We start from the raw sequence: 26,037 nt of genomic DNA on the forward strand, positions 1-26,037 counted from the left end.
TGGGTGATTTCTGCATTTCCATCTGAGGTACGGGGTTCATCTCACTAGGGAGTGCCAGACAGTGGCAGCAGGACAGTGGGTGCAGCACACCTTGCGTGAGCCAAAGCAGGGAGAGGCATTGCCTCACTCGGGAAGCACAAGGGGTCAGGGAGTTCCCTTTCCTAGTCAAAGAAAGGGGTGACAGACAGCACCTGGAAAATCGGGTCACTCCCACCCTAATACTGTGCTTTTCCAATGGGCTTAAAAAATGGCACACCAGGAGATTATATCCCGCACATGGCTTAGAGGGTCCCACACCCACAGAGTCTCGCTGATTGCTAGCACAGCAGTCTGAGATCAAACTGCAAGGCAGCAGCGAGGCTGGGGGAGGGGTGCCTGCCATTGCCCAGGCTTGATTAGGTAAACAAAGAAGCTGGGAAGCTCGAACTGTGTGGAGCCCACCACAGCTCAAGGAGGCCTTCCTGCCTCTGTAGGCTTCACCTCTGGGGGCAGGGCACAGACAAACAAAAAGATAGCAGTAACCTCTGCAGACTTAAATGTCCCTGTCTGACAGCTTTGAAGAGAGTAGTGGTTCTCCCAGCACACAGCTGGAGATCTGAGAACGGGCAGACTGCCTCCTCTAGTGGGTCCCCGACCCCCGAGCAGCCTAACTGGGAGGCACCTCCCATTAGGGGCAGACTGACACCTCACACGGCCAGGTACTACTCTGAGACAAAACTCCAGAACGATCAGGCAGCAGCATTTTCCGTTCACCAATATCCGCTGTTCTACAGCCACCGCTGTTCTGCAGCCACTGCTGCTGATACCCAGGCAAACAGGGTCTGGAGTGGACCTCTTGCAAATTTCAACAGACCTGCAGCTGAGAGTCCTGTCTGTTAGAAGGAAAACTAACAAACAGAAAGGACATCCACACCAAAAACCCATCTGTACATCACCATCATCAAAGACCAAAAGTAGATAAAACCACAAAGATGGGGAAAAAACAGAGCAGAAAAACTGGAAACTCTAAAAAGCAGAGCACCTCTCCTCCTCCAAAGGAACACAGCTCCTCACCAGCAATGGAACAAAGCTGGACGGAGAATGACTTCGACGAGTTGAGAGAAGAAGGCTTCAGATGATCAAATTACTCCGAGCTACAGGAGGAAACTCAAACCAATGGCAAAGAAGTAAAAAACTTTGAAAAAAAATTAGACGAATGCATACCTAGAATAACCAATGCAGAGAAGTCCTTAAAGGGGCTGACGGAGCTGAAAGCCAAGGTTCGGGAACTACATGAAGAATGCAGAAGCCTCAGGAGCTGATGCGATCAACTGGAAGAAAGGGTATCAGTGATGGAAGGCGAAATGAATGAAATGAAGTGAAAAGGGAAGTTTAGAGAAAAAACAATAAAAAGAAACGAACAAAGCCTCCAAGAAATATGGGACTATGTGAAAAGACCAAATCTATGTCTGATTGGTGTACCTGAAAGCGATGGGGAGAATGGAACCAAGTTGGAAAACACTCTGCAGTATATTATCCAGGAGAACTTCCCCAATCTAGCAAGGCAGGCCAACATTCAGATTCAGGAAATACAGAGAATGGCACAAAGATACTCCTTGAGAAGAGCAACTCCAAGACACATAATTGTCAGATTCACCAAAGTTGAAGTGAAGGAAAAAATGTTAAGGGCAGCCAGAGGGAAAGGTCGGGTTACCCACAAAGAGAATCCCATCAGACTTACAGCGCATCTCTCAGCAGAAACTCTAAAAGCCAGAAGAGAGTGGGAGCCAATATTCAACATTCTTAAAGAAAAGAATTTTCAACCCAGAATTTCATATCCACCAAACTAAGCTTCATAAGTGAAGGAGAAATAAAATACTTTACAGACAAGCAAATGCTGAGAGATTTTGTCACCACCAGGTCTGCCCTAAAAGAGCTCCTGAAGGAAACACTAAACATGGAAAGGAACAACTGGTACCAGCCACTGCAAAAACATGCCAAAATGTAAAGACTGTCAAGGCTACGAAGAAACTGCATCAACTAATAAGCAAAATAACCAGCTAACATCATAATCTCAGGACCAAATTCACACATAACAATATTAACTTTAAATGTAAATGGGTTAAATGCTCCAATTAAAAGACACAGACTGGCAAATAGGATAAAGAGTCAAGACCCATCAGTGTGCTGTATTCAGGAAACCCATCTCATGTGCAGAGACACACATAGACTCAAAATAAAGGGATGGAGGAAGATCTACCAAGCAAATGGAAAACAAAAAAAGGCAGGGGTTGCAATCCTAGTCTCGGATAAAACAGACTTTAAACCAACAAAGATCAAAAGAGACAAAGAAGGACATTACATAATGGTAACTGGATCAATTAGACAAGAAGAACTAACTATCCTAAATAAATATGGACCCAATACAGGAACACCCAGATTCATAAAGCAAGTCCTTAGAGACCTACAAAGAGACTTAGACTCCCACACAATAATAATGGGAGACTTTAACACCCCACTGTCAACATTAGACAGATCAATGAGACAGAAAGTTAACAAGGATACCCAGGAATTGAACTCAGCTCTGCACCAAGCAGACCTAATAGACATCTACAGAACTCTCCACCCCAAATCAACAGAATATACATTTTTTTCAGCACCGCACCACACCTATTCCAAAATTGACCACATACTTGGAAGTAAAGCTCTCCTCAGCAAATGTGAAACAACAGAAATTATAGCAAAATGTCTCTCAGACCACAGTGCAATCAAACTAGAACTCCGGATTAAGAAACTCACTCAAAACCGCTCAACTACATGGAAACTGAACAACCTGCTCCTGAAGGACTACTGGGTACATAACAAAATGAAGGCAGAAATAAAGATGTTTTTTGAAACCAACGAGAACAAAGACACAACATATCAGAATCTCTGGGACACATTCAAAGCAGCGTGTAGAGGGAAATTTATAGCACTAAATGCCCACAAGAGAAAGCAGGAAAGATCCAAAATTGACACCCTAACATCACAATTAAAAGAACCAGAAAAGCAAGAGCAAACACATTCAAAAGCTAGCAGAAGGCAAGAAATAACTAAAATCAGAGCAGAACTGAAGGACATAGAGACACAAAAAACCCTTCAAAAAATTGATGAATCCAGGAGCTGGTTTTTTGAAAAGATCAACAAAATTGATAGACCACTAACAAGACTAATAAAGAAGAAAAGAGAGAAGAATCAAATAGACGCAATAAAAAATGATAAAGGGGATACCACCACCAATCCCACAGAAATACAAACTACCATCAGAGAATACTATAAACACCTCTACACAAATAAACTAGAAAATCTAGAAGAAATGGATACATTCCTCGACACATACACCCTCCCAAGACTAAACCAAGAAGAAGTTGAATCTCTGAATAGACCAATAACAGGCTCTGAAATTGTGGCAATAATCAATAGCTTACCAACAAAAAAGAGTCCAGGACCAGATGGATTCACAGCCAAATTCTACCAGAGGTACAAGGAGGAGCTGGTACCATTCCTTCTGAAACTATTCCAATCAATAGAAAAAGAGGGAATCCTCCCTAACTCATTTTATGAGGCCAGCATCATCCTGATACCAAAGCTGGGCAGAGACACAACCAAAAAAGAGAATTTTAGACCAATATCCTTGATGAACATTAATGCAAAAATCCTCAATAAAATACTGGCAAACCGAATCCAGCAGCACATAAAAAAGCTTATCCACCATGATCAAGTGGGCTTCATCCCTGGGATGCAAGACTGGTTCAACATACGCTAAATCAATAAATGTAATCCAATGTATAAAAAGAACCAAAGACAAAAACCACATGATTATCTCAAAAGATGCAGAAAAGGCCTTTGACAAAATTCAACAACTCTTCATGCTAAAAACTCTCAATAAATTAGGTATTGATGGGACATATCTCAAAATAATAAGAGCTATCTATGACAAACCCACAGCCAATATCATACCGAATGGGCAAAAACTGGAAGCATTCCCTTTGAAAACTGGCACAGGACAGGGATGCCCTCTCTCACCACTCCTATTCAACATAGTGTTGGAAGTGCTGGCCAGGGCAATTAAGCAGGAGAAGGAAATAAAGGGTATTCAAATAGAAAAAGAGAAGGTCTAATTGTCCCTTTTTGCAGATGACATGATTGTATATCTAGAAAACCCCATTGTCTCAGCCCAAAATCTCCTTAAGCTGATAAGCAACTTCAGCAAAGTCTCAGGATACAAAATCAATGTGCAAAAATCACAAGCATTCTTATACACCAATAACAGACAAACAGAGAGCCAAATCATGAGTGAACTCCCATTCACAATTGCTTCAAAGAGAATAAAATACCTAGGAATCCAACTTACAAGGGATGTGAAGGACCTCCTCAAGGAGAACTACAAACCACTGCTCAATGAAATAAAAGAGGATACAAACAAATGGAATAACATTCCATGCTCATGGATAGGAAGAATCAATATCATGAAAATGGCCATACTGCCCAAGGTAATTTATAGATTCAATGCCATCCCCATCAAGCTACCAATGAATTTTTTCACAGAATTGGAAAAAACTACTTTAAAGTTCATATGGAAACAAAAAAGAGCCTGCATTGCCAAGTCAATCCTAAGCCAAAAGAACACAGCAAGAGGCATCACGCTACCTGACTTCAAACTATACTACAAGGCTACAGTAACCAAAACAGCATGGTACTGATACCAAAACAGAGATATAGATCAATGGAACAGAACAGAGCCCTCAGAAATAATGCCGCATATCTACAACTATCTGATCTTTGACAAACCTGACAAAAACTGGCTAGCCATGTGTAGAAAGCTGAAACTGGATTCCTTCCTTACACCTTATATGAAAATTAATTCAAGATGGGTTAAAGACTTACATGTTAGACCTAAAACCATAAAAACCCTAGAAGAAAACTTAGGCAATACCATTCAGGACATAGGCATGGGCAAGGACTTCATGTCTAAAATACCAAAAGCAATGGCTACAAAAGCCAAAATTGACAAATGGGATCTAATGAAACTAAAGAGCTTCTGCACAGCAGGAGAAACTACCATCAGAGTGAACAGGCAACCTACAAAATGGGAGAAAATTTTCACAACCTACTCATCTGACAAAGGGCTAATATCCAGAATCTACAATGAACTCAAACAAATTTACAAGAAAAAATCAAACAATCCCATCAAAAAGTGGGCAAAGGATATGAACAGACATTTCTCAAAAGAAGACATTTATGCAGCCAAAAAACACATGAAAAAATGCTCATCATCACTGGCCATCAGAGAAATGCAAATCAAAAGCACAATGAGACACCATCTGACACCAGTTAGAGTGACAATCATTAAAAAGTCAGGAAACAACAAGTGATGGAGAGGATGTGGAGAAATAGGAACAGTTTTACAATGTTGGTGGGACTGTAAACTAGTTCAACCATTGTGGAAGTCAGTGTGGTGATTCCTCAGGGATCTAGAACTAGAAATACCATTTGACCCAGCCATCCCATTACTGGGTATATACCCAAAGGATTATAAATCATGCTGCTATAAAGACACATGCACACGTATGTTTATTGTGGCACTATTCACAATAGCAAAGACTTGGAACCAACCCAAATGTCCAACAATGATAGACTGGATTAAGAAAATGTGGCACATATACACCATGGAATACTATGCAGCCATAAAAAATGATGAGTTCATGTCCTTTGTAGGGACATGGATGAAGGTGGAAACCATCATTCTCAGCAAACTATTGCAAGGACAAAAAACCAAACACCGCATGTTCTCACTCATAGGTGGGAATTGAACAATGAGAACACATGGACAGAGGAAGGGGAACATCACACTCCGGGGACAGTTGTGGGGTGGGGGGAGGGGGGAGGGATAGCATTTGGAGATATACCTAATGCTAAATGCCGAATTAATGGGTGTAGCACACCAACATGGCACATGTATACATATGTAACAAACCTGCACTTTGGGCACATGTACCCTAAAACTTAAAGTATAATAATAATAAAATAAAATAAAATAAATAAATAAACAATTGAAAGAAGTGAAAAACAATGATGTGAAAAATTGAACTACTCATGCAGTGTTGATGGAACATGCAGCCACATTGGAAAACAGATTGCCAGTTTCTTAAAATGTTAAATATACATTTACCTTATGATCTAGCACTTTCACTCCTAGCTGTCTACCCCAAAGAAACAGAAACCTATGTCCACACAACACATGAATGTGAATATTCATAGCAGCTTTATCCATAATAGTCCATAAAGTGGAAACACATCAAATATCGATCAATTGATGAATGAATAAACAAATGGGAGCCATCCATACAATTTAATAGGGTTTGGCACCTAAAAGGAGTAAAATATTGATACGTGCTACAACATAGATGAACCACAAAAGAACATTAAGCTGGCCAGGTGTGGTGACTCACACCTGTAATCCCAGCACTTTGGGAGGCCAAGGTGGGTGGATCATTTGGGGTCAAAAGTTTAGATCAGCCTGGCCAACATGATGAAATCCTGCCTCTACTAAAAATACAAAAATTACCCAGGCATGGTGGCAGGTGCCTGGAGGCTGAGGGAGGAGAATCACTTGAACCCGGAAGTGGAGGTTGAAGTGAGCCAATATCACACCACTGCACTCCAGCCTGGGCAACAGAGCAAGACTCTGTCTCAAAAAAAAAAAAAAGTATATTAAGCTAAGTGAAAGAATAGAAATACAAAGACCAAATATTCTGTGATTCCATTTATATAATGTCTAGAAAAGGCAAATCTGTAAAGTCAGTGAGTCAATTAAAGGTTGCCTTGAGCTGTGAGTAAGAGTAAGGAATGGTGACTGATGAGCACGAGGGATTTCTTAGGAATGATAGAAATGTTGGAAAACAGGATTACAGTGATGGTCCACACAAGTACAAAATTTTACTAAAAATAATTGAACTGTACACTTAAAAGAAGCAAATGTGATGTCAATTATACCTCAGTAAACCTATTTAAAAATAAAAGAAAGTTGGTAGTATGGTTCCCAATCACTCTGGACCTTTGTTTTATTTCTCCCTTTCTTTAGGGCTTATATTTATTGCTTCCACTCAGAGACTCCAAGACACATGAGCTGAAATCTACGAGCCTCCAGAACATTCAACAGCTGAAGGGAAGTCCAGCCCCACACTGAAGGCGATGGGGGATCTTTAAGGTGCTCTCCAGCACTGCTACAGCAGGCAAAGGCATGTGATGCACCTGGGTAGTTTCAGACAGTACTCCACAAGTCTCAGCAAGACCCAGGGCCTGTAGATAGTTCTGATAGTTTCAGAGAACAAGCTGCTACATCTTGTAGCACAAGGCCAACCTTTCCTAGGCAAGTGGTTTTGAAGCATTGGTAGTGAGGTCCAAAGTAGAAGATGAATGTCTACAACATGGAGGAGGGCAAGACCCAGAGTGGAGTGTCAAACTAAATCATTTGTAGAGTATTACTTTCAACAACTGCAGAAAGCATTCTTTTCAAGTGCTTATGGCATGTTCACCAATGTAGACCATATGCTGGACCATAAAACAAATCTCACTAAATATTCAAGAATCAAAATCATACAGTGCATATGCTCTGGCCACAGTGGTATTTAATTAGAAATCCATAACAATGAGATATCTAGAAAATCCTCAGTTTTAGAAAACAAGCAACACACTTCTGAATAACACTTGGGTCAGAGAAGAAACCACAAGACAAAATTTTAAATATTATTAACTGAATGATGATAACCCAATACATCAAAATGTTGGATACAGCTCACACAGTGCTTAAAGAGAAATTTACAACTTTTAATGCCCATAGTGGAAATAGGAAAGGAGTAAAGAAAAACAACTTTCTATGCTTTTATTATCAGGATCCTGAAAAACGGGGGTGGGTGCAGTGGCTCACGCCTGTAATCCCAGCACTTTGGGAGGCTGAGGCATGCAGATCACAAAGTCAGGAGTTTGATACCAGCTGGTCAACATGATGAAACCCCACCTCTACTGAACATACAAAAATTAGCCCGGTGCAGTGGTGGGCACCTGTAATCCCAGCTACTTGGGAGGCTGAGGTGGGAGAATTGCTTGAACCCGGGAGGCAGAGGTTGCAGTGAGCTGAGATGGTGCCCCTGCACTTCAGCCTGGGTGACAGAGCAAGACTCCATCTCAAAAAAAAAAAAAAAATGTGAAAAACGAGTGAAAAAAAACAAAATGAATAAATGTAAGCCAATAATAAAAATAATGAAAATCATGAAATAGAAAAATAAACAACGGAGACAATCAACAGTCAATTTTTCTGTACTCCCTGCACAAAACTTCATTTCAAAATAATTTTATATTTAAATATATATCCAGAACCACAGAGATCTTAGAAGAAAAAATTAGAGAAATGTAGAAATAAAATGAGAACTGTGGGAATAAAAATCAGGAAGTAGTTGCCTATGAGGTAGATTGGGGGAAGGGCAGGGAATTAACAGGGAACAGGCAGAAAACAACTTTCTGGAGTGAAGGAAATGGTCTATATCTTTTTTGGGGTGCTACTTACATGGGCATATATAACTGTCAAGTTCCACTGAACTGAACACTTAAGACCTGGGCATTTTAATGCATGTAAATTATATTTCAATTTTTTTGAGTAAAGTGTCTTGGGAAACTTATGGCAGTGATATTTGGGCAGTTCTGGGGCATAGGCTTCAGAAGCATTCACAGTATGTCCAGTTCAAGAATTTGCTGAGAATCGTTTTGTAGCCAAAAATATGGATAAGTTCAAACATCTATGATAAGAGTCGTTGGGGCATACAACCACAAATCCCCACTCTTGTGATACAGGCCATATCATTAAGTGGTTATCACCAGATAGCTTTCCTTCAATGATGTTATTCATCTAGGAACCCAGGGCTCTCCAGGGGCAAATGACCATTGAGGTTTCAGATATATTGGGTAGGAAAGAAAGTCACCTCACATAAAACTAAGTGATTGGAGCTGTCACCATTGCAAATTTCTAAATTTTGTAAGACAGCAGCAACATTTCAAATGATAGTCTGAGAGAGGAGATAATGGGCTTACATGGATTTCCCTCCAGATGGATTTACTGAACAAGGACACAATTCAAATTGCACTTGCAGATTTCTCCTGGTCTAGTTTAAGTTCACAGATTGTGGATCCCAGACAGCTGGTATCAACTGACTAGTGTCCTGTTAAGGCTAAACCCAAGACTCTTTGCCACACTGCAGCATTAGGATGGGACTTCTCTTCCTGTTCCTGGGAAGAATTAGAGATGTAACCCAAAGGTCACTATTTTTCTGAGATAAGGATCCCACAGGAGGAGAGAGCAATGAGTACATGGCCAGAGATCAAAGTGATAAGGGTTGGGCCAGAAGCCACAGTGCATAAAGCTTCAGACCTGCCACAGGGAATGAGGTGACAAGTACATCCACTCTTCTGTTCAGCTTTTAACAATCTAACTAATGGTTAGAGATTTTTCATTTTCTTTCAGCTACTCCCGCAGTGGTGGGGACACAGAATGTTTGCAAAAAAATGGGGTAGAGGAAAATAAGGCATCTGTGTGAGTATATAACCATTTGACGTCTCTTTTTAGCCCTCTCCAGGGTCACCCTAGAATCAGATCTGCTCTCCAGCATCTTCTGTTTCCTGGTGAGTGATTCCTGCTACTTTGGATGGCCATGACGGGCTGGAGCTGCCTTGTGACAGGAGCAGGAGGGTTTCTGGGACAGAGGATCATCCGCCTCTTGGTGAAGGAGAAGGAGCTGAAGGAGATCAGGGTCTTGGACAAGGCCTTCAGACCAGAATTGAGAGAGGAATTTTCTAGTAAGTAAACTGGGTCATGGGTGTGTGGTTCCATCTTAAACACTGCATGTATGTGGGGGGAGATGGACCTTGTCTAGCAAGTTATTGAAATTTGTAGCCAAATCTAAGCCAATCTCACATCCAAAGTCATCAAGAAATAAATATTAAATAGTATAAAATGGCATAGTATGAAAGATATTGGGTGGGATTTCCAGAGACTAGATTCTGGCCCTGACCCGGAACTGGAGAAGCAGCCACCTCAGCCTCCAGGCCTCTTTTCTTCTCGTCTAGAAAATCCCACATCAGTTCTTTTTCTTGTCTGCAACTCTTTCATGTTCTGAAGCTTTTGTCTTGGCAATTGCTGTACAACATTCGTAAAGGACACCATTACCCTGGAGACCTCATCAATGGGTCATTGTCTCTCTAGAACATGCCAGGCTGTGTTTTGTTTTGCAGCTTCCTTAGTATCCTTAGTGAGGGCAAAATAAAAGGAAGTTAAGGTAAAGATGAATGTATAAGGGGGTGTGTGTGACAGAGAGAGAGGAAAACAATAAGGGGGAGAGAGAGTCGGGGAGACAGAGTCAGAGAGAGAGACAATGAGAAAGACAGAGAAATAATGAAAAATATATAGTGAGAGAGAAAGCATCAGTGAGAGAGTGTGTGTGCACAGTGCACAGCACAGAGCAGAGACAGAGTAAGAGGCAGTATAAGGCCAGACATCCCTCATTTAGATTTTGCATATATGGCTTTTTTTAAAAAAAAAAAAAACCATTTACCTCTGTTGCTCATCATGAAAAAGAAATTGACTGCAGAATTTTCTGTGGCAACTCCTTGTACAAATGGCCCCATGAGGCAGGTAGAAAAGGGATCACATCCAACTGGACAATGAAAGCATCAAGGTCCAGAATCACAAAGCAACTTGCTAAGGCCATCTGATTGATGCGTAGCAGAGCTCAGACCAGAGCTTTATCCATAGGCTATTTCACTTGGCCCCAGAGCTGATGCTTGGCAAAGTGGATCTTCAGTCTCTCCCTTTGCTCCTTGGTGTGCCCCAGAACAATTCCCTGTCCTCCTCCCCAACCCAGGGGATTTGGGGGACTGTGTGTCTACATGTGGGCTCTGGCTGCCCAGAAGGTCCTGCCCTGCCCACAGAGAATCCCCCACTTGACAGCACTCAGGGACCACACCCAACACTCTACTTTTGCTCTTCTCTGACCTCTTGAAATGTTCGATTTCTTCCACCCTCTGTTTTAATGTTGTCTTTGATAAACAAATATTAAATGCTTATAATCCTTGCCTGTGTCTCAGCAATATTTGCAATTTAACATCTGAAGCCAGAAAAAAGCAATGCTCAGCCTAGAGGTATTGTTCCCCTATGGTAAAAATGCAGATCATATAATAGATAGGCAGGGGTCTGTATGAAGATAAAAACAGAGAAAGCATTCAGTGTTCTTTTTGTGCCAGGCACTTGGCCAAAGGTTTGCCAACTCATTTGCTCCTCATAACAACCCTATGAGATCGGTAATATTATCCTCCTTTTTTAAAGATGAAGAGATAGAAACAGAGAGGTTAGTTAACTTTTTGAAGGTCCCACAGTTAGCACATGGCAAAGCTAGATTTGAACCCAGACAGACTAGTGCAGCATCTGTGCTCTTAAGCAGTAGTTTGTCTTACAGCTCCTTTAGGCCTTCCTTTAGCCCAACTTACACCATAAAAGCAACTCCATTTAGTCTACATAAAACACTTGCCAAGTCTACAGTGCCTTGGAGAAGAAGGGAGCCATGTCTTCATCAACAAAGTCCCTTTTCCTAGTCCCTCTAGATCCCTGGGAACTCACTGGGGAAGAGTTCTTTTCTCTCAGCTTTGGACTTCTTCCACTTTGACACTCCTTTGAGCCAGTCTATCTGAAGTGGCAGCAAAGAAGCAGCAGAGGAAGGCAGCAGGAAGGGCAGAGGTGGAAATAGAACCAGAGAACATCCCACTCTCAGGCTGTTACCCACATCACCACCAGCAGACTCTTCCCTGACTCCCCCACTCCAGGACCTTCTTGGAGTTGCCTGACAATGGGAAGAGGTTGGGAGTAGACAAAACATGGCAGAGGCATCAGGATAGCAAGTGGTCCTGCTTGTACCCCAGGAAGGAATTTCTCCAGCTTCGAATTTTTCACTCTGAATTTGGCTCTCACTGGTCTTTGGTCTTTGTTGCCAATTTTAGTTAAACTGGCTTATTCTTTGGAAAAGAATGATATTAAACAACAGAAAAGTTGATATTAAACAGCCAGTCCTGCACCTGGTGTACAGGGTACAAGCTTGGAGGCAGGGTGGGCGTGTTTAAGCCTTCACTAGAAACATGACCTTAGATCTGTCCCTTAACCTCTCTGAGACTCAGTTTCCTCACTGATAAAGTGGGACTCAGAATACCTACCTCATGAAGTAGCTGTAAAAAGAAATAAATATCCTGTAAGTTGCATACAGATGATAAAGCACAAACAAGTGTAGAGTATTTATCCAAGCTCCATGTAGCATGGTGTTCGTTTTGTGGGCTAATTCCAGGTGACAACCTTACTGGCAGCGTCACTTCCTGTGGATTTCAGAGGAACCTGAAGACATTGATGTTGTAACCACTGCCTCTGGCTAGACAGCTGCGATGTTAGTTCATTGGTGGTTAACTCATTTTCAGCATTGCTACCTGCTTTTGATGATATCTGATAATAGTTTTTCAGGGAAATTCACCATTAAAGCCCACCCACAATTCCTGAGTAATGACTCCACTCTCCTCCCAGTTGCCCAAGCAGGAAACTGTAGGGGTGATTTTATCTTCTCCTTTTCCTATCAGCTCAGATCCAATAGGTACCAGGACCTTCAAGGTAAGGTCTGAAATTCAAACCTGGTATATCTCTCCCCTCCTCTGCTTCCACTGCTGGACCCTGCTTCCAGTCCTCATCGAAACTTTGGCACAGACATTCTGATTAATCACTTGATCATCAGTCTTTCTCAAATCCCCTATACCAGTTCATTTTATATCCTCAAGCCAAGATTAACTTCCTACACCACAACCCTGCTTTTGTTCCTTTTTTTGTTGTTGCTTGTGTGTGTGTGTGTGTGTGTTTTTTTGAGACAAGTTCTTGCTCTACCACCCAGGCTAGAGTGCAGAGGTGTGCTCTTGGCTCACTGCCAGGAACCAGAGACCCCAGCCTCCATTTATCCTCCCACCTCAGTCTGCAGAGTAGCTGGGACTGCAGGCAGGCACATGCCACCATGCCCAGCTATTTCATGTATTTTAATAGAGATGGGATTTCCCCATGTTGTCCAAGCTGGTCTCAACCTCCTGCGCTCCAGTGATCCATCCATCACAGCCTCCCAAAGTGCTGGAATAACAGGCATGAGCCACGGGGCTTGGCCTTTTTGTCATTTTATTCCAAATATAAATAAGGGGTTTTCTTTAACATGATGCTGGAGTCCCAAAATTATGATTCTATACATGATTTCTCATTACTTACAGAATTAACTTCAAACTTTTCCCTCATACTCTCTACAATCACACTACTCTCCTTAGAAAATTTGATGGGCTTCTCATGACTCTAGCAATGCTTATATTCCAGGCATACCTGACAGCTCACTGCTCAGATTACTTTTCTAAAATGAGATGGGAGAGAAACAGATGTTTGCTCTTTCCCAAGAAATTGATACACATGCTGATTTCTGTGCCTTTTTTACTTGTTCTTTCCGTAGAATGTACACCCTCCACTCTAACACCCTACTCTAACCATCCTTGAGCACCTATGTAACATCACCTTTATCAGAAAACTTCTCAGCCAGATACAGAAATCATTCCAATGACCTGACCTGTGTTCACACAGAACTCCAGAACAAAACCAAGCTGACAGTGCTGGAAGGAGACATTCTGGATGAGCCATTCCTGAAGAGAGCCTGCCAGGACGTCTCAGTCATCATCCACACCGCCTGTATCATTGATGTCTTCGGTGTCACTCACAGAGAGTCTATCATGAATGTCAATGTGAAAGGTATGGTAGGCTGGGGAGGAGATGCAGCAAGGTGGGGAATTAAGGATCACAAAGAAGGGCAGGAAGGGAAGAGAAGTCCCTCCACTGAACACCTGCTGTGCTCTGGGCCAAGTGCCTTTGCTGATCACCACCAATAGGGGAGTTCAAGACTGCTAACTTTAGTTTTTTAGATGATAAAACTAGGACTGAGAGAGGGCAAGTAACTTGTCCAAGGTCCCCCAGGTAAGTAAGCAAGTAGGAGAGTTAGACTTTAAACTCACCCCTGTGTGACTCCAAAGGCTCTTTCTACTATGACTCCAAAAGCTCTTTCTACTGTGGTTCCAATCAAAAGTCAACTAATTTCTGACTTCAGACTCTTGATATCCAGCCACCCCTTGCCTCCCAGGCCAGAAGCAGACCTTGCAGGTGCCACTGTAGTCACTATTTTGAACCTTGTGTGTAGGCTGATGAGAACATTCAGAGCCCTCCCGCCCACCTCAAACAAGAAGTCCTCTCGAGAGAACTAGCAAACCTCACAAGGTCTGTCAGGACAGATTTATCCAGCACATGCCTTCCCACAATATTTTTTTAACAGTAAGATTTTTCCAGTATCAAGAATACAATCTCTTCAGCTCACCACAGGGCCTACTATTCCAGAGCCATTTTCAGCCAGGTGCCCAAAGTGCACCCTCACTTAATCTTCATCCCTTAAATGCTTGGGGTTTCCTTTCAAAGTATGGCTTTCCAACTACCTTAAATTCAGACACATTTCCTTAAGGAATCTTCTCAGAAATCTCACCATCTGATCTCCAGAGTCCAGTCTCTTCAGCACCACAGCACCCCAAACCCTGGCCTGGCCCTCTGCATTTAGTCTACTCTGACTCTTTTTCCAAAGCAACCAATTGCTTTTGAGTCTGCAGCACCATAAAAGAAAAAAAAAAAAACTTCCAGTTTCTACTTACCCATACTTCTAAGTACCCCTGCTGTGCAAGGAGTGTGCTAAGAGTAACCAGTTTTTAATTTTAATTACTACTTCAACAGCTCCCAAAAGGAGGGGATATGAAATGACAGGGGAAGTGTTAGAGGCATCTGTTTGCTAAAACCATTATAACTCCCAAGCTTAGAAAATACTTCACAAAGTTGGTCATTTCCCCCTTGAAGGTAAACTAACTCCAAATTTTCTCTGCCACAAGATTAATTTTTGAACACATGAGGCTGTCTCTCCAGAAACTCAAATTCCACAGAGACATTAAAAGGGCTAAGAATACAAAAATTTGTAAATAAAAATGATCCTTTCCCTAGGAAATTCCTTCCTTCTTCAAGGGAAGGCACTATGGGTACCTCCATGAGCTTTACTTCTACACAGCTCAGGGGAGGCTGCAAGGTCCTCCCACTGCAGGTGTTACCAGCAGAGGACACACTTCTCTCCCCAGTCCTCCACCAGGCTCCACAGGAAATGCCAGGGCAGGGTTTAAAATAAGGTTTATCACCTCCACTTTACATAACTGGGTAAACAGAGTCACAGCCAGAATTGGAAGCAGCTTTCCCAGGGAACACACAATCAGGAAGAGTGTGAGTTTCCAGCATCTCCCCACAACCCACTGCTTGCTCAGTGACTCCAGAATGGTCCTTGTGACAAAGTTTTATTAGAGGCCAGCAGAATGAGAAAAGTACCAACAATTTCATATATATTGAAGAGTTTATATTGCCTGTATACAATGGTGTATGTGTGTGTGTGATGTGAATTCTTCAACTGCCCATTTTGCCTAAGGACTGGAACTGTCCATATTCACAGAGTATAGCCTCCTGATTTTTTAGATTTTAAATGATCTGACTTTAATGGTACTGATTACAAATCATAATTGGTCAATACCCTTACTTGGCAAAATAAAAAGTGATAACCCTAGGTCCCTTTCCAAAATTAAAGTACACACACACACACATCCATGAAACCCAAAAGTCTAGAAATTCTTACTCTCCAGAACCCACATGTCAGTTTCTCTTCGTTTTGGTATTTTTCTTATGGCTGTAGTACGACCAAATCTCAGACAGAACCACAGAAGAATGTACCCTGAGTCTGTTACAACCACCATATTTGGGAGTGGGGGGTGGGGCACATAGATCTGTGCTCGTGATTGGCACCTCTTAGGGATATATCCTGACAGTGACAATATGCTCTTCGTGGGCAGGTACCCAGCTCCTGTTAGAGGCCTGTGTCCAAGCTAGTGTGCCAGTCTTCATCTACACCAGTAGCATAGAGGTAGCCGGGCCCAACTCCTACAAGGAAATCATCCAGAACGGCCACGAAGAAGAGCCTCTGGAAAACACATGGCCCGCTCCATACCCACACAGCAAAAAGCTTGCTGAGAAGGCTGTGCTGGCGGCTAACGGGTGGAATCTGAAAAACGGCGGCACCCTGTACACTTGTGCCTTACGACCCATGTATATCTATGGGGAAGGAAGCCGATTCCTTTCTGCTAGTATAAATGAGGCCCTGAACAACAATGGGATCCTGTCAAGTGTTGGAAAGTTCTCCACTGTTAACCCAGTCTATGTTGGCAATGTGGCCTGGGCCCACATTCTGGCCTTGAGGGCCCTGCAGGACCCCAAGAAGGCCCCAAGCATCCGAGGACAGTTCTACTATATCTCAGATGACACGCCTCACCAAAGCTATGATAACCTTAATTACACCCTGAGCAAAGAGTTCGGCCTCCGCCTTGATTCCAGATGGAGCCTTCCTTTATCCCTGATGTACTGGATTGGCTTCCTGCTGGAAATAGTGAGCTTCCTACTCAGGCCAATTTACACCTATCGACCGCCCTTCAACCGCCACATAGTCACATTGTCAAATAGCGTATTCACCTTCTCTTATAAGAAGGCTCAGCGAGATCTGGCGTATAAGCCGCTCTACAGCTGGGAGGAAGCCAAGCAGAAAACAGTGGAGTGGGTTGGTTCCCTTGTGGACCGGCACAAGGAGAACCTGAAGTCCAAGACTCAGTGATTTAAGGATGACAGAGATGTGCATGTGGGTATTGTTAGGAGATGTCATCAAGCTCCACCCTCCTGGCCTCATACAGAAAGTGACAAGGGCACAAGCTCAGGTCCTGCTGCCTCTCTTTCATACAATGGCCAACTTATTGTATTCCTCATGTCATCAAAACCTGTGCAGTCATTGGCCCAACAAGAAGGTTTCTGTCCTAATCATATACCAGAGGAAAGACCATGTGATTTGCTGTTACCACATCTCAGTAGCTGATTCTGAACAATTTAGGGACTCTTTTAACTTGAGGGTCGTTTTGACTACTAGAGCTCCATTTCTACTCTTAAATGAGAAAGGATTTCCTTTCTTTTTAATCTCCCATTCCTTCACATAGTTTGATAAAAAGATCAATAAATGTTTGAATGTTTAATGTGGAGGTAGGTGTGAGTTATGTTAATACATACTTTCCTCCTTTCTCCTTCTTTTCCAGGTATTGCCATCTCCAATTTAGAAGAGTAGCATAAAACCTGGGTTGGGGAGAGGGCAGAGTAGTGGGAGGGCCAGGAAGGGCAGATAAAGACTGAATAAGCTCTACTACCTTTCAGGCATGTACAACATGACCTACATATGACATATATTATCTTATTTAATACTCATCAGAAACCTATCTGGTGGGGGTGACTAATCCCATTTTACCACTGAGGAAACTTGCTCACAGTCACACTAACTGATTAGTGGCTATGCCTGTTACCAGGGAGTTGGCCTTGAAAGTCCTTATCTTTCCACGGAATCACGCAGCCTGAACTGGTCTTGTCAGTAGTACAGCAGAGCACTGGAGCATGCGGTGCCGATACGTGGAAGAGACCCATCTCCGTTGGGTTACCTCCTTCTTGCCCAATCCCATGCAGGGGACTCTCTAGAACCCAGGAGAATCCCTGGGGAGCATCTGGAAGGGTTTGAATGCCTTACCAAATGGCCCTGAGTAGGGGTGAGTGAAGCAAAAATGCCTCCAGCCTCCACCTTCAATGCCAATTTCCTTGAAGGTCTCTAGAACACACCTGGCTATATGTGTGTTAGTCATTCTGATCATACATAACCCTGCATTTCACCCTTTCAAATCACACAGTGAAGCCACACCATGGGTTCCTGGGCAAGTAAAGGGAACAAGTTTAAACTTCCCCCAAAATGTGCCTTCTATTCAGCCCAAGAAGTAAAAGTCTACTCTCCCACATCCCCAGATTTAACTGCCTCTCTCTTCTTTCTCCTTCTCTTCTTGAGATCATATCTTTTCCTCCTTTATTCTTTCATCTCCTTAGCCTCTTTCCTTCCCTCCAAATCCCCTTAAATCACTGGCTGTCTCATTCTTCTCAATTTCCCTGAGGAGAGGAGGCTAATCAAGACAAGCTTGGGGACTTCGATGATGACATAGTCATTAACCAACCAAAGGAGCAACAGTCAAATAAAAAACACTGTCAGGGGCATCAGTGACAGAGTTGAATTGAAGTGGGTGAGGAAGTTGCTGTGGGTCCAGGGTGTGGGAAGGGGAAAATTATCTCCCTCTGGACCTGGGTGTATCACAGCCATGATAGGAGTCACACCCAACTTCAAGATGGCTTGCTTCTTACATGGGAAATTTACAGATTATTAATCAGTTGAATTTGATTACTGCAAAGAGATAGTTTCAGTATTCATTCTGAAGGGAAAAGGTAAGCACATTCTGGTCCAGAAGAACAGGTTTCCACCACCATCAACACCCCAAGAGATAGATGATCGGCACCAGCATCAGCATGGAGTGGCCCCAGGCAATAGGGTAACATGGAAAATGGAACACCCATCCTTCCCTGGCACTGCACAAAATGCAAGAACCAGCATCTGTTCAGCTCTTGAAAGGCATGCACACCATCTATATGTTAATGCAAAATAGCAGTGAAAGGAAAGGAGGGTGGTGGAATCTTGGAAAAGGGCCCTTCCTCCTTGTTTTTCTGCCTAGTGAAACCCCACACCTATTAATCCACCAGGGCAATTTTCACAGGCAAGGGAAGAAAAAGGATTTACCTCCAACAGGCAGTGAGGGGTGTTTGAAGTAAGAGAATAGAAGACTGGATTGGTCAATGGTCTCAACTGAACAAGCACGAAGGCCTCAGAGTCTTGTGGCTAACAAAATGTGCCATCCCTTATTACACCTGCAGGTGCCAGGTGGGCAGAGCTCCTGAACCAAGCCCTGCTGCACCTCACCTGATGCACCACATTGGGGGCTGAAAAGGCTCCGAGGGAAGAACAAGGAAGCCTGACCTGGTAGGGAATTTTGGGTCCCTTTTCTCCAGCTGGGTGGCTCTGCAAGGTACCTGGCACAGGAATGAATGAAAGCACTAGCCAGCACAGCCTGAGCTTTTGCTGAATGTACCATCTTGCCCTAGCGTAACATGCGAAGACTTCATATGAAGACATTCCCTCTGTCTACCTCCCACCCCCTGCAGCCCCTGGCCCAAAATTCCTAAAGTCATACTTATAGTTGGCAAAATAATTCACCACAAGCAGATTGGGCAGACAGGGAACAAAATCAGCCTTCACCTTCACCCTTAAATGGTGTTGGAATGTGTAAGCATCTGTACCTCTCTCATATATGTCTCCCTAGCATTGAGCACTATACCTGGCACTTGCCCACTCAGCTGAGGGGTGAACTTCCCAGGGGCTCTGCTCTCAATGAGACACAGCCTTGGGGCCCGGGGAAGGCCAGCCATACACAGATGGTATCAGAACACCCAGGCAGAACCACTCCCTACTTCAGCTATAGTAGGTCCAGAAAAGCATCTCAGTGGAGTGTCTTCAGTGAATAAAAAGAATGCATGGAACTACTTTCAATGAATCCCTGGTCTCCAGGAACTGAACTCTGTCAGTCCTTTTACTAGTGTTGAACATTCTTCAAATATATGTATGGGAATGCCAGTTTGAGCACAGCATGTACACTTATACCTTTTTCAAATTTCTTAAACAGAGGGAAACATGGGATACGGAACAACTTGCTGCCCACCTCATTGGCTTCCAAAGCTGAGCATTCCTGGCTGCTGGAATGAGGCAGGGCACCAGCTGGATATAGAGAGCACTGAGAACAGTGGCCTGGATCTCAGGGGAACAGCTGGCAATTGAAATCCATTGGAATGTGCTTTGGGTTAGCAGAGATGGCCTGGATCTCAGGGGAACAGCTGGCAATTGAAATCCATTGGAATGTGCTTTGGGTTAGCAGAGATGACCTTGACACTGCAGTCTGGCAGCAGAAAACTGCAATCTGCATGGCACTTGAGGTTGTGACAGGGAGACAGGGGAATAAGCATTAACAGCAAAGTTAGAGATAGCTGGGCACTAAGGCTCATGTCTATAATCCCAGAATTCTGGGAGGCCAAGGCAGAAGGATCACTTGAGCCTAGGATTTCAAGATCACCCTGGGCAACATAGGGAGACTCCATCTTTACAAAATTAAAAATGTATCAAAAGCCAATCAGGGCTTGGTGGTGTGCACCTGTGGTCCCAGCCACTCCCAAGGCTAAGGTAGTAGAATCACTTGGCCTGGGAAGTTGAGGATCATGCCACTGCACTCCAGTACTCTGAGTGACAGAGCAAGATGCTGTCAGAAAATAAGAAAACAATAAAAAAGGAAAAAAGGTTAGAGAAAAAAAAGAATGTCTAAATGAATAATGTCAGCACTGGATTCCCCATGATCTTTTGCTACTTGCCACACTCTGTTCTCCATACAACAGCCTGAGACATGTTTTTAAGTAAATTCAAATCCTATGTCCCACCTATTTAAAACTTTTCTGTGGCTTCCCATTCCATTTACTATACACTCTAAACTGATCTCCAGCTCTCCTGGGCACTGCATGATCTGCTCATCCTTCCAACGCATTTCCTCATCACTCTCCCTTTCACTCATGATGCCTGAGCCAGATTGACCTCCCTTATATTCCATAAACAAGCAAATCTTTCTTGCCTTTGGATCTTCACATTTATCATTCCCTTAACATAAAATGGTATTCCTCATATTCTCATGGTTGGCTCTCTGTTGACATGTAGATCTCAGCTGAACTGTTAAGGATGAGGTGAGACATCCCTGACCATCCTCTCCTGAATACGCTCTGCTTCACTCATCACATCACCCTGTTTCTCCCCTCCTAGCTGTTACCGCAACCTGTAACTAACTTATCAGTTGTGTATTTTATTGTTTATCTGTACCTGAATAGGGACCTTAGACAGTCTTGCTCCCTGCTACATTCCCAAGAATCTAGAATCATGCCCAATGTCATAGAGAGCCCCATAAATATTTATTAAATAAATTAATCCATGGAGGCAAAGCTGTACCAAACTACATCAGCACATCTGGAGAATTATAGCAGTCAGAGGAGGAAAACAGTGAGTTAGGATGGAACCCAGCAGAATGGGTCACTACCTAAGCCAACAGACCTGAAAAGTCTTCTATCATTCCTTGACTGGACACTTTCCTGCATGAACCCATGCCATTGTGCAGGTCCACTTTTGCCCAGATTAACCCACAGAGCCAAGAGCTGGGTCAAGGAAACATTTGCATGGAAAACACCAAAAGAGAAAGCAGTCCCACAGGCAGTCGCTCTGGTAATAACTTTTAAGGCTATTTGTTTAACCCAAATATATGTATAGGACATATACCATCCACATATTATAAAGGAAAAATAAACTACCATTGTACAGCTCTGCTTTCATATAACTGCAATTCAGAACACAGAATTCAGGAAAGTGAACAACAAACTTTCAAATCAGCAGTCACTTAAAAAAATTGTTTTCCATAGTGTCTGACTCAAAGCAGCTCCTTTGATTCTTCTCAGAACAAAAGATCTTAAAAGAGCAGCTCAGTAATGACTGAAACAGCCAGTGGATTATAGTTTTTTTCACATCCTTTATATCGCTGGGAGATAACTATGGAATGTTGCACTCTGGACAGAAGAGCAATTCTTATAAAATATTCCCCAACAAAAATCATACTCTCTATCTATTTTTTATGTTATTTTATTTTTTATTATACTTTAAGTTATGGGATACATGTGCAGAATGTGCAGGTTTATTACATAGGTATACACGTGCCATGGTGGTTTACTGCACCCATCAACCCGTCATCTACATTAGGTATTTCTCCTAATGCTATCCCTCCCCTTGCCCCCCACCCCCAATAGGCCCTGGTGTGTGATGTTCCCCTCCCTGTGTCCATGTGTTCTCATTGTGTACTTCCCACTTATGAGTGACAACATGCTGTGTTTGGTTTTCTGTTCCTGTGTTAGTTTGCTGAGAATGATGGTTTTCAGCTTCATCCGTGTCCCTTCAAAGGACATGAATTCATTGTTTTTTATGGCTGCATAGTATTCCATGGTATATATATGCCACATTTTCTTTATCCAGTCTATCATTGATGGGCATTTGGGTTGGTTCCAAGTCTTTGCTATTATAAATAGTGCCGCAATAAACATACATATGCATGGGTCTTTATAATCTTTCAGGTATATACCCAGTAATGGGATTGCTGCATCAAATGGTATTTCTGGTTCTAGATCCTTGGGAAATCATCACATTGTCTTCCACAATGATTGAACTCATGTACACTCACACCAACAGTGTAAAAGTGTTCCTGTTTCTCCACAACCTCTCCAGCATCTGTTGTTTCCTGACTTTTTAATGATCACCATTCTAACTGGAGTGAGATAGTCTCTCATTGTGGTTTTGATTTGCATTTCTCTAATGGTCAGTGATGATGAGCTTTTTTTCATATGTTAGTTGGCTGCACAAATGTCTTCTTTTGAGAGTGTGATGCCTCCAGCTTTGTTCTTTTTGCTTAGGATTGTCTTGGCTATACAGGCTCTCTTTTGGTTCCATATAAAATTTAAAGCAGTTTTCTATAATTCTGTGAAGAAAATCAATGGTAGCCTGATGGGAATAGCATTGAATCTATAAATTACTTTGGGTAGTATCACTATTTTCACAATATTGATTCTTTCTATCCATGAGCATGGACTGTTTTTCCTTTTGTTTGTGCCCTCTCTTATTTCTGTGAGCAGTGGTTTGTAGCTCTCATTGAACAGGTCCTTCACATCTGTTGTAAGTTGGATTCCTAGGTATTTTATTCTCTTTGTAGCAATTGTGAATGGGAGTTCACTCATGATTTGGCTCTCTGTTTGTCTGTTATTGGTGTATAGGAATGCTTGTGATTTTTGCACATTGATTTTGTATCCTGACACTTTGCTGAAGTTGCTTATCAGCTTAAGGAGTTTTTGTACTGAGATGATGGGGTTTTCTAAATATACAATTATGTCATCTACAAACAGAGACAATTTGACTTCCTCTCTTCCTATTTGAATGCCCTTTATTCCTTTCTCTTGCCTGCTTACCTTGGCCAGAACTTCCAATACTGTGTTGAATAAGAGTGTTAAGAGAGGGCATACTAGTTTTGTGCCAGTTTTCAAAGGGAATACTTCCAGCTTTTGTCCATTCAGTATGATATTGGCTGTGGGTTTTTCATAAATATCTCCTATTATTTTCAGATATGTTCCATCAATACCTAGTTTATTAAGTGTTTTTAGCGTGAAGGGGTGTTGAATTTTGTCTAAGGCCTTTTCTGCATCTATTGAGATAATCATGTGTTTTTTGTCATTGGTTCTGTTTATGTGATGGATTACATTTACTGATTTGTGTATGATGAATCACCCTTGCATCCCAGGGATAAAGCCAACTTGATCATGGTGCATAACCTTTTGAATTTGCTGCTGGATTCGGTTTGCCAGTATTTTACTGATGATTTTCGCATCAATGTTCATCAGGGATTTTGGCCTGAAATTTTCTTTTTTGTTGTTGTATCTCTGCCAGGTTTTCATATCATGATGATGCTGGCCTCAGAAAACTAGTTACGGAGAAGTTCCTCTTTTTCTGTTGTTTGGAATAGTTTTAGAAGGAATGGTACCAGCTCCTCTTTGTACCTCCAGTAGAATTCAGCTGTGAATCCGTCTGGTCCTGGGCTTTTTTGTTGGTAGGCTATTAATTACTGCCTCAGTTTCAGAACTTGTTATTGGCCTATTCAGGAATTGGACTTTTTCCTGGTTTAGTCTTGGGAGGGTGTATGTGTTGAGGAATTTATCCATTTCTTCTAGATTTTCTAGTTTATTGGATAAAGAGTCATGACCCATCCATGTGCTGTATTCAAGAAACCCATCTCATGTGCAGAGACACACATAGGCTCAAAATAAAGGGATGGAGGAAGATCTACCAAGCAAATGGAAAACAAAAAAAAGCAGGGGTTGCAATCCTAGTCTCTGATAAAACAGACTTTAAACCAACAAAGATCAGAAGAGACGAAGAAAGCCATTACATAATGGTAAAGGGATCAATTAGACAAGAAGAGCTAACTATCCTAAATAAATATGCACGCAACACAGGAGCACCCAGATTCATAAAACAAGTCCTTAGAGACCTACAAAGAAACTTAGACTCCCATACGATGATAATGGGAGACTTTAACACCACACTGTCAACATTAGACATGTCCATGAGACAGAAAGTTAACAAGGATACCCAGGAATTGAACTCAGCTCTGCATCAAGTGGACCTAATAGACATCTACAGAACTCTCCACCCCAAATCAACAGAATATACATTTTTTTCAGCACCGCACCACACCTATTCCAAAATTGACCACATGCTTGGAAGTAAAGCACCTCTCAGCAAATGTGAAACAACAGAAATTATAACAAACTGTCTCTCAGACCACAGTGCAATCAAACTAGAACTCCGGATTAAGAAACTCACTCAAAACCGCTCAACTACATGGAAACTGAACAACCTGCTCCTGAAGGACTACTGGGTACATAACGAAATGAAGGCAGAAATAAAGATGTTTTTTGAAACCAACGAGAACAAAGACACAACATACCAGAATCTCTGGGACACATTCAAAGCAGCGTGTAGAGGGAAATTTATAGCACTAAATGCTCACAAGAGAAAGCAGGAAAGATCCGAAATTGACACCCTAACATCACAATTAAAAGAACTAGAGAAGCAAGAGCAAACACATTCAAAAGCTAGCAGAAGGCAAGAAATAACTAAGATCAGAGCAGAACTGAAAGAGATAGAGACACAAAAATCCCTTCAAAAAATCAATGAATCCAGGAGCTGGTTTTTTGAAAAGATCAACAAAATTGATAGACTGCTAGCAAGACTAATAAAGAAGAAAAGAGAGAAGAATCAAATAGACGCAATAAAAAATGATAAAGGGGATACCACCACCAATCCCACAGAAATACAAACTACCATCAGAGAATACTATAAACACCTCTACACAAATAAACTAGAAAATCTAGAAGAAATGGATAAATTCCTCGACACATACACCCTCCCAAAACTAAACCAGGAAGAAGTTGAATCTCTGAATAGACCTATAACAGGCTCTGAAATTGAGGCAATAATTAAGAGCCTACCAACCAAAAAAAGTCCAGGACCAGATGCATTCACAGCTGAATTCTACCAGAGGTGCAAAGAGGAGCTGGTACCATTCCTTCTGAAACTATTCCAATCAATAGAAAAAGAGGGAATCCTCCCTAACTCATTTCATAAGGCCAGCATCATCCTGACACCAAAGCCTGGCAGAGACACAACCAAAAAAGAGAATTTCACACCAATAACCCTGATAAACATTGATGCAAAAAACCTCAATAAAATACTGGCAAACCGAATCCAGCAGCACATCAAAAACTTATCCACCATGATCAAGTGGGCTTCGTCCATGGGATGCAAGGCAGGTTCAACATATGCAAATCAATAAATATAATCCAGCATATAAACAGAACCAAAGACAAAAACCACATGATTATCTCATTATAATCATAAAAGGCCTTTGACAAAATTCAACAGCCCTTCATGCTAAAAACTCTCAATAAACTAGGTATTGATGGGATGTATCTCAAAATAATAGGAGATATCTATGACAAACCCACAGCCAATATCATACTGAATGGGCAAAAACTGGAAGCATTCCCTTTGAAACCTGGCACAAGACAGGGATGCCCTCTCTCACCACTCCTATTCAACATAGTGTTGGAAGTGCTGGCCAGGGCAATTAAACAGGAGAAGGAAATAAAGGGTATTCAAATAGAAAAAAAGGAAGCCAAATTGTCCCTGTTTGCGGACGACATGATTGTATATT

At 42.2% G+C, this 26,037-nt stretch overlaps 1 protein-coding gene and 1 pseudogene across 1 annotated transcript; one reads left to right on the top strand and one right to left on the bottom strand.

Annotated features, from left to right (window-relative positions):
• The window catches only part of LOC101146918 (glyceraldehyde-3-phosphate dehydrogenase-like), a 75,827-nt pseudogene that overhangs the window by 13,295 nt on the left and 36,495 nt on the right, over positions 1 to 26,037 (bottom strand).
• LOC101141801 (3 beta-hydroxysteroid dehydrogenase/Delta 5-->4-isomerase type 1) lies at positions 9,621 to 17,263 on the top strand. Its single transcript, XM_019021061.4, has 3 exons — positions 9,621 to 9,867; positions 13,706 to 13,870; positions 16,039 to 17,263. Exons 1-3 carry the CDS (start codon positions 9,717 to 9,719, stop codon positions 16,848 to 16,850), a joined length of 1,128 nt encoding a protein of 375 aa, XP_018876606.4. The 5' UTR covers positions 9,621 to 9,716; the 3' UTR covers positions 16,851 to 17,263.

This window comes from Gorilla gorilla, chromosome 1 (assembly GCF_029281585.2).
Source record: "Gorilla gorilla gorilla isolate KB3781 chromosome 1, NHGRI_mGorGor1-v2.1_pri, whole genome shotgun sequence".
In the NCBI taxonomy this organism is placed as follows: Eukaryota; Metazoa; Chordata; class Mammalia; order Primates; family Hominidae; genus Gorilla; species Gorilla gorilla.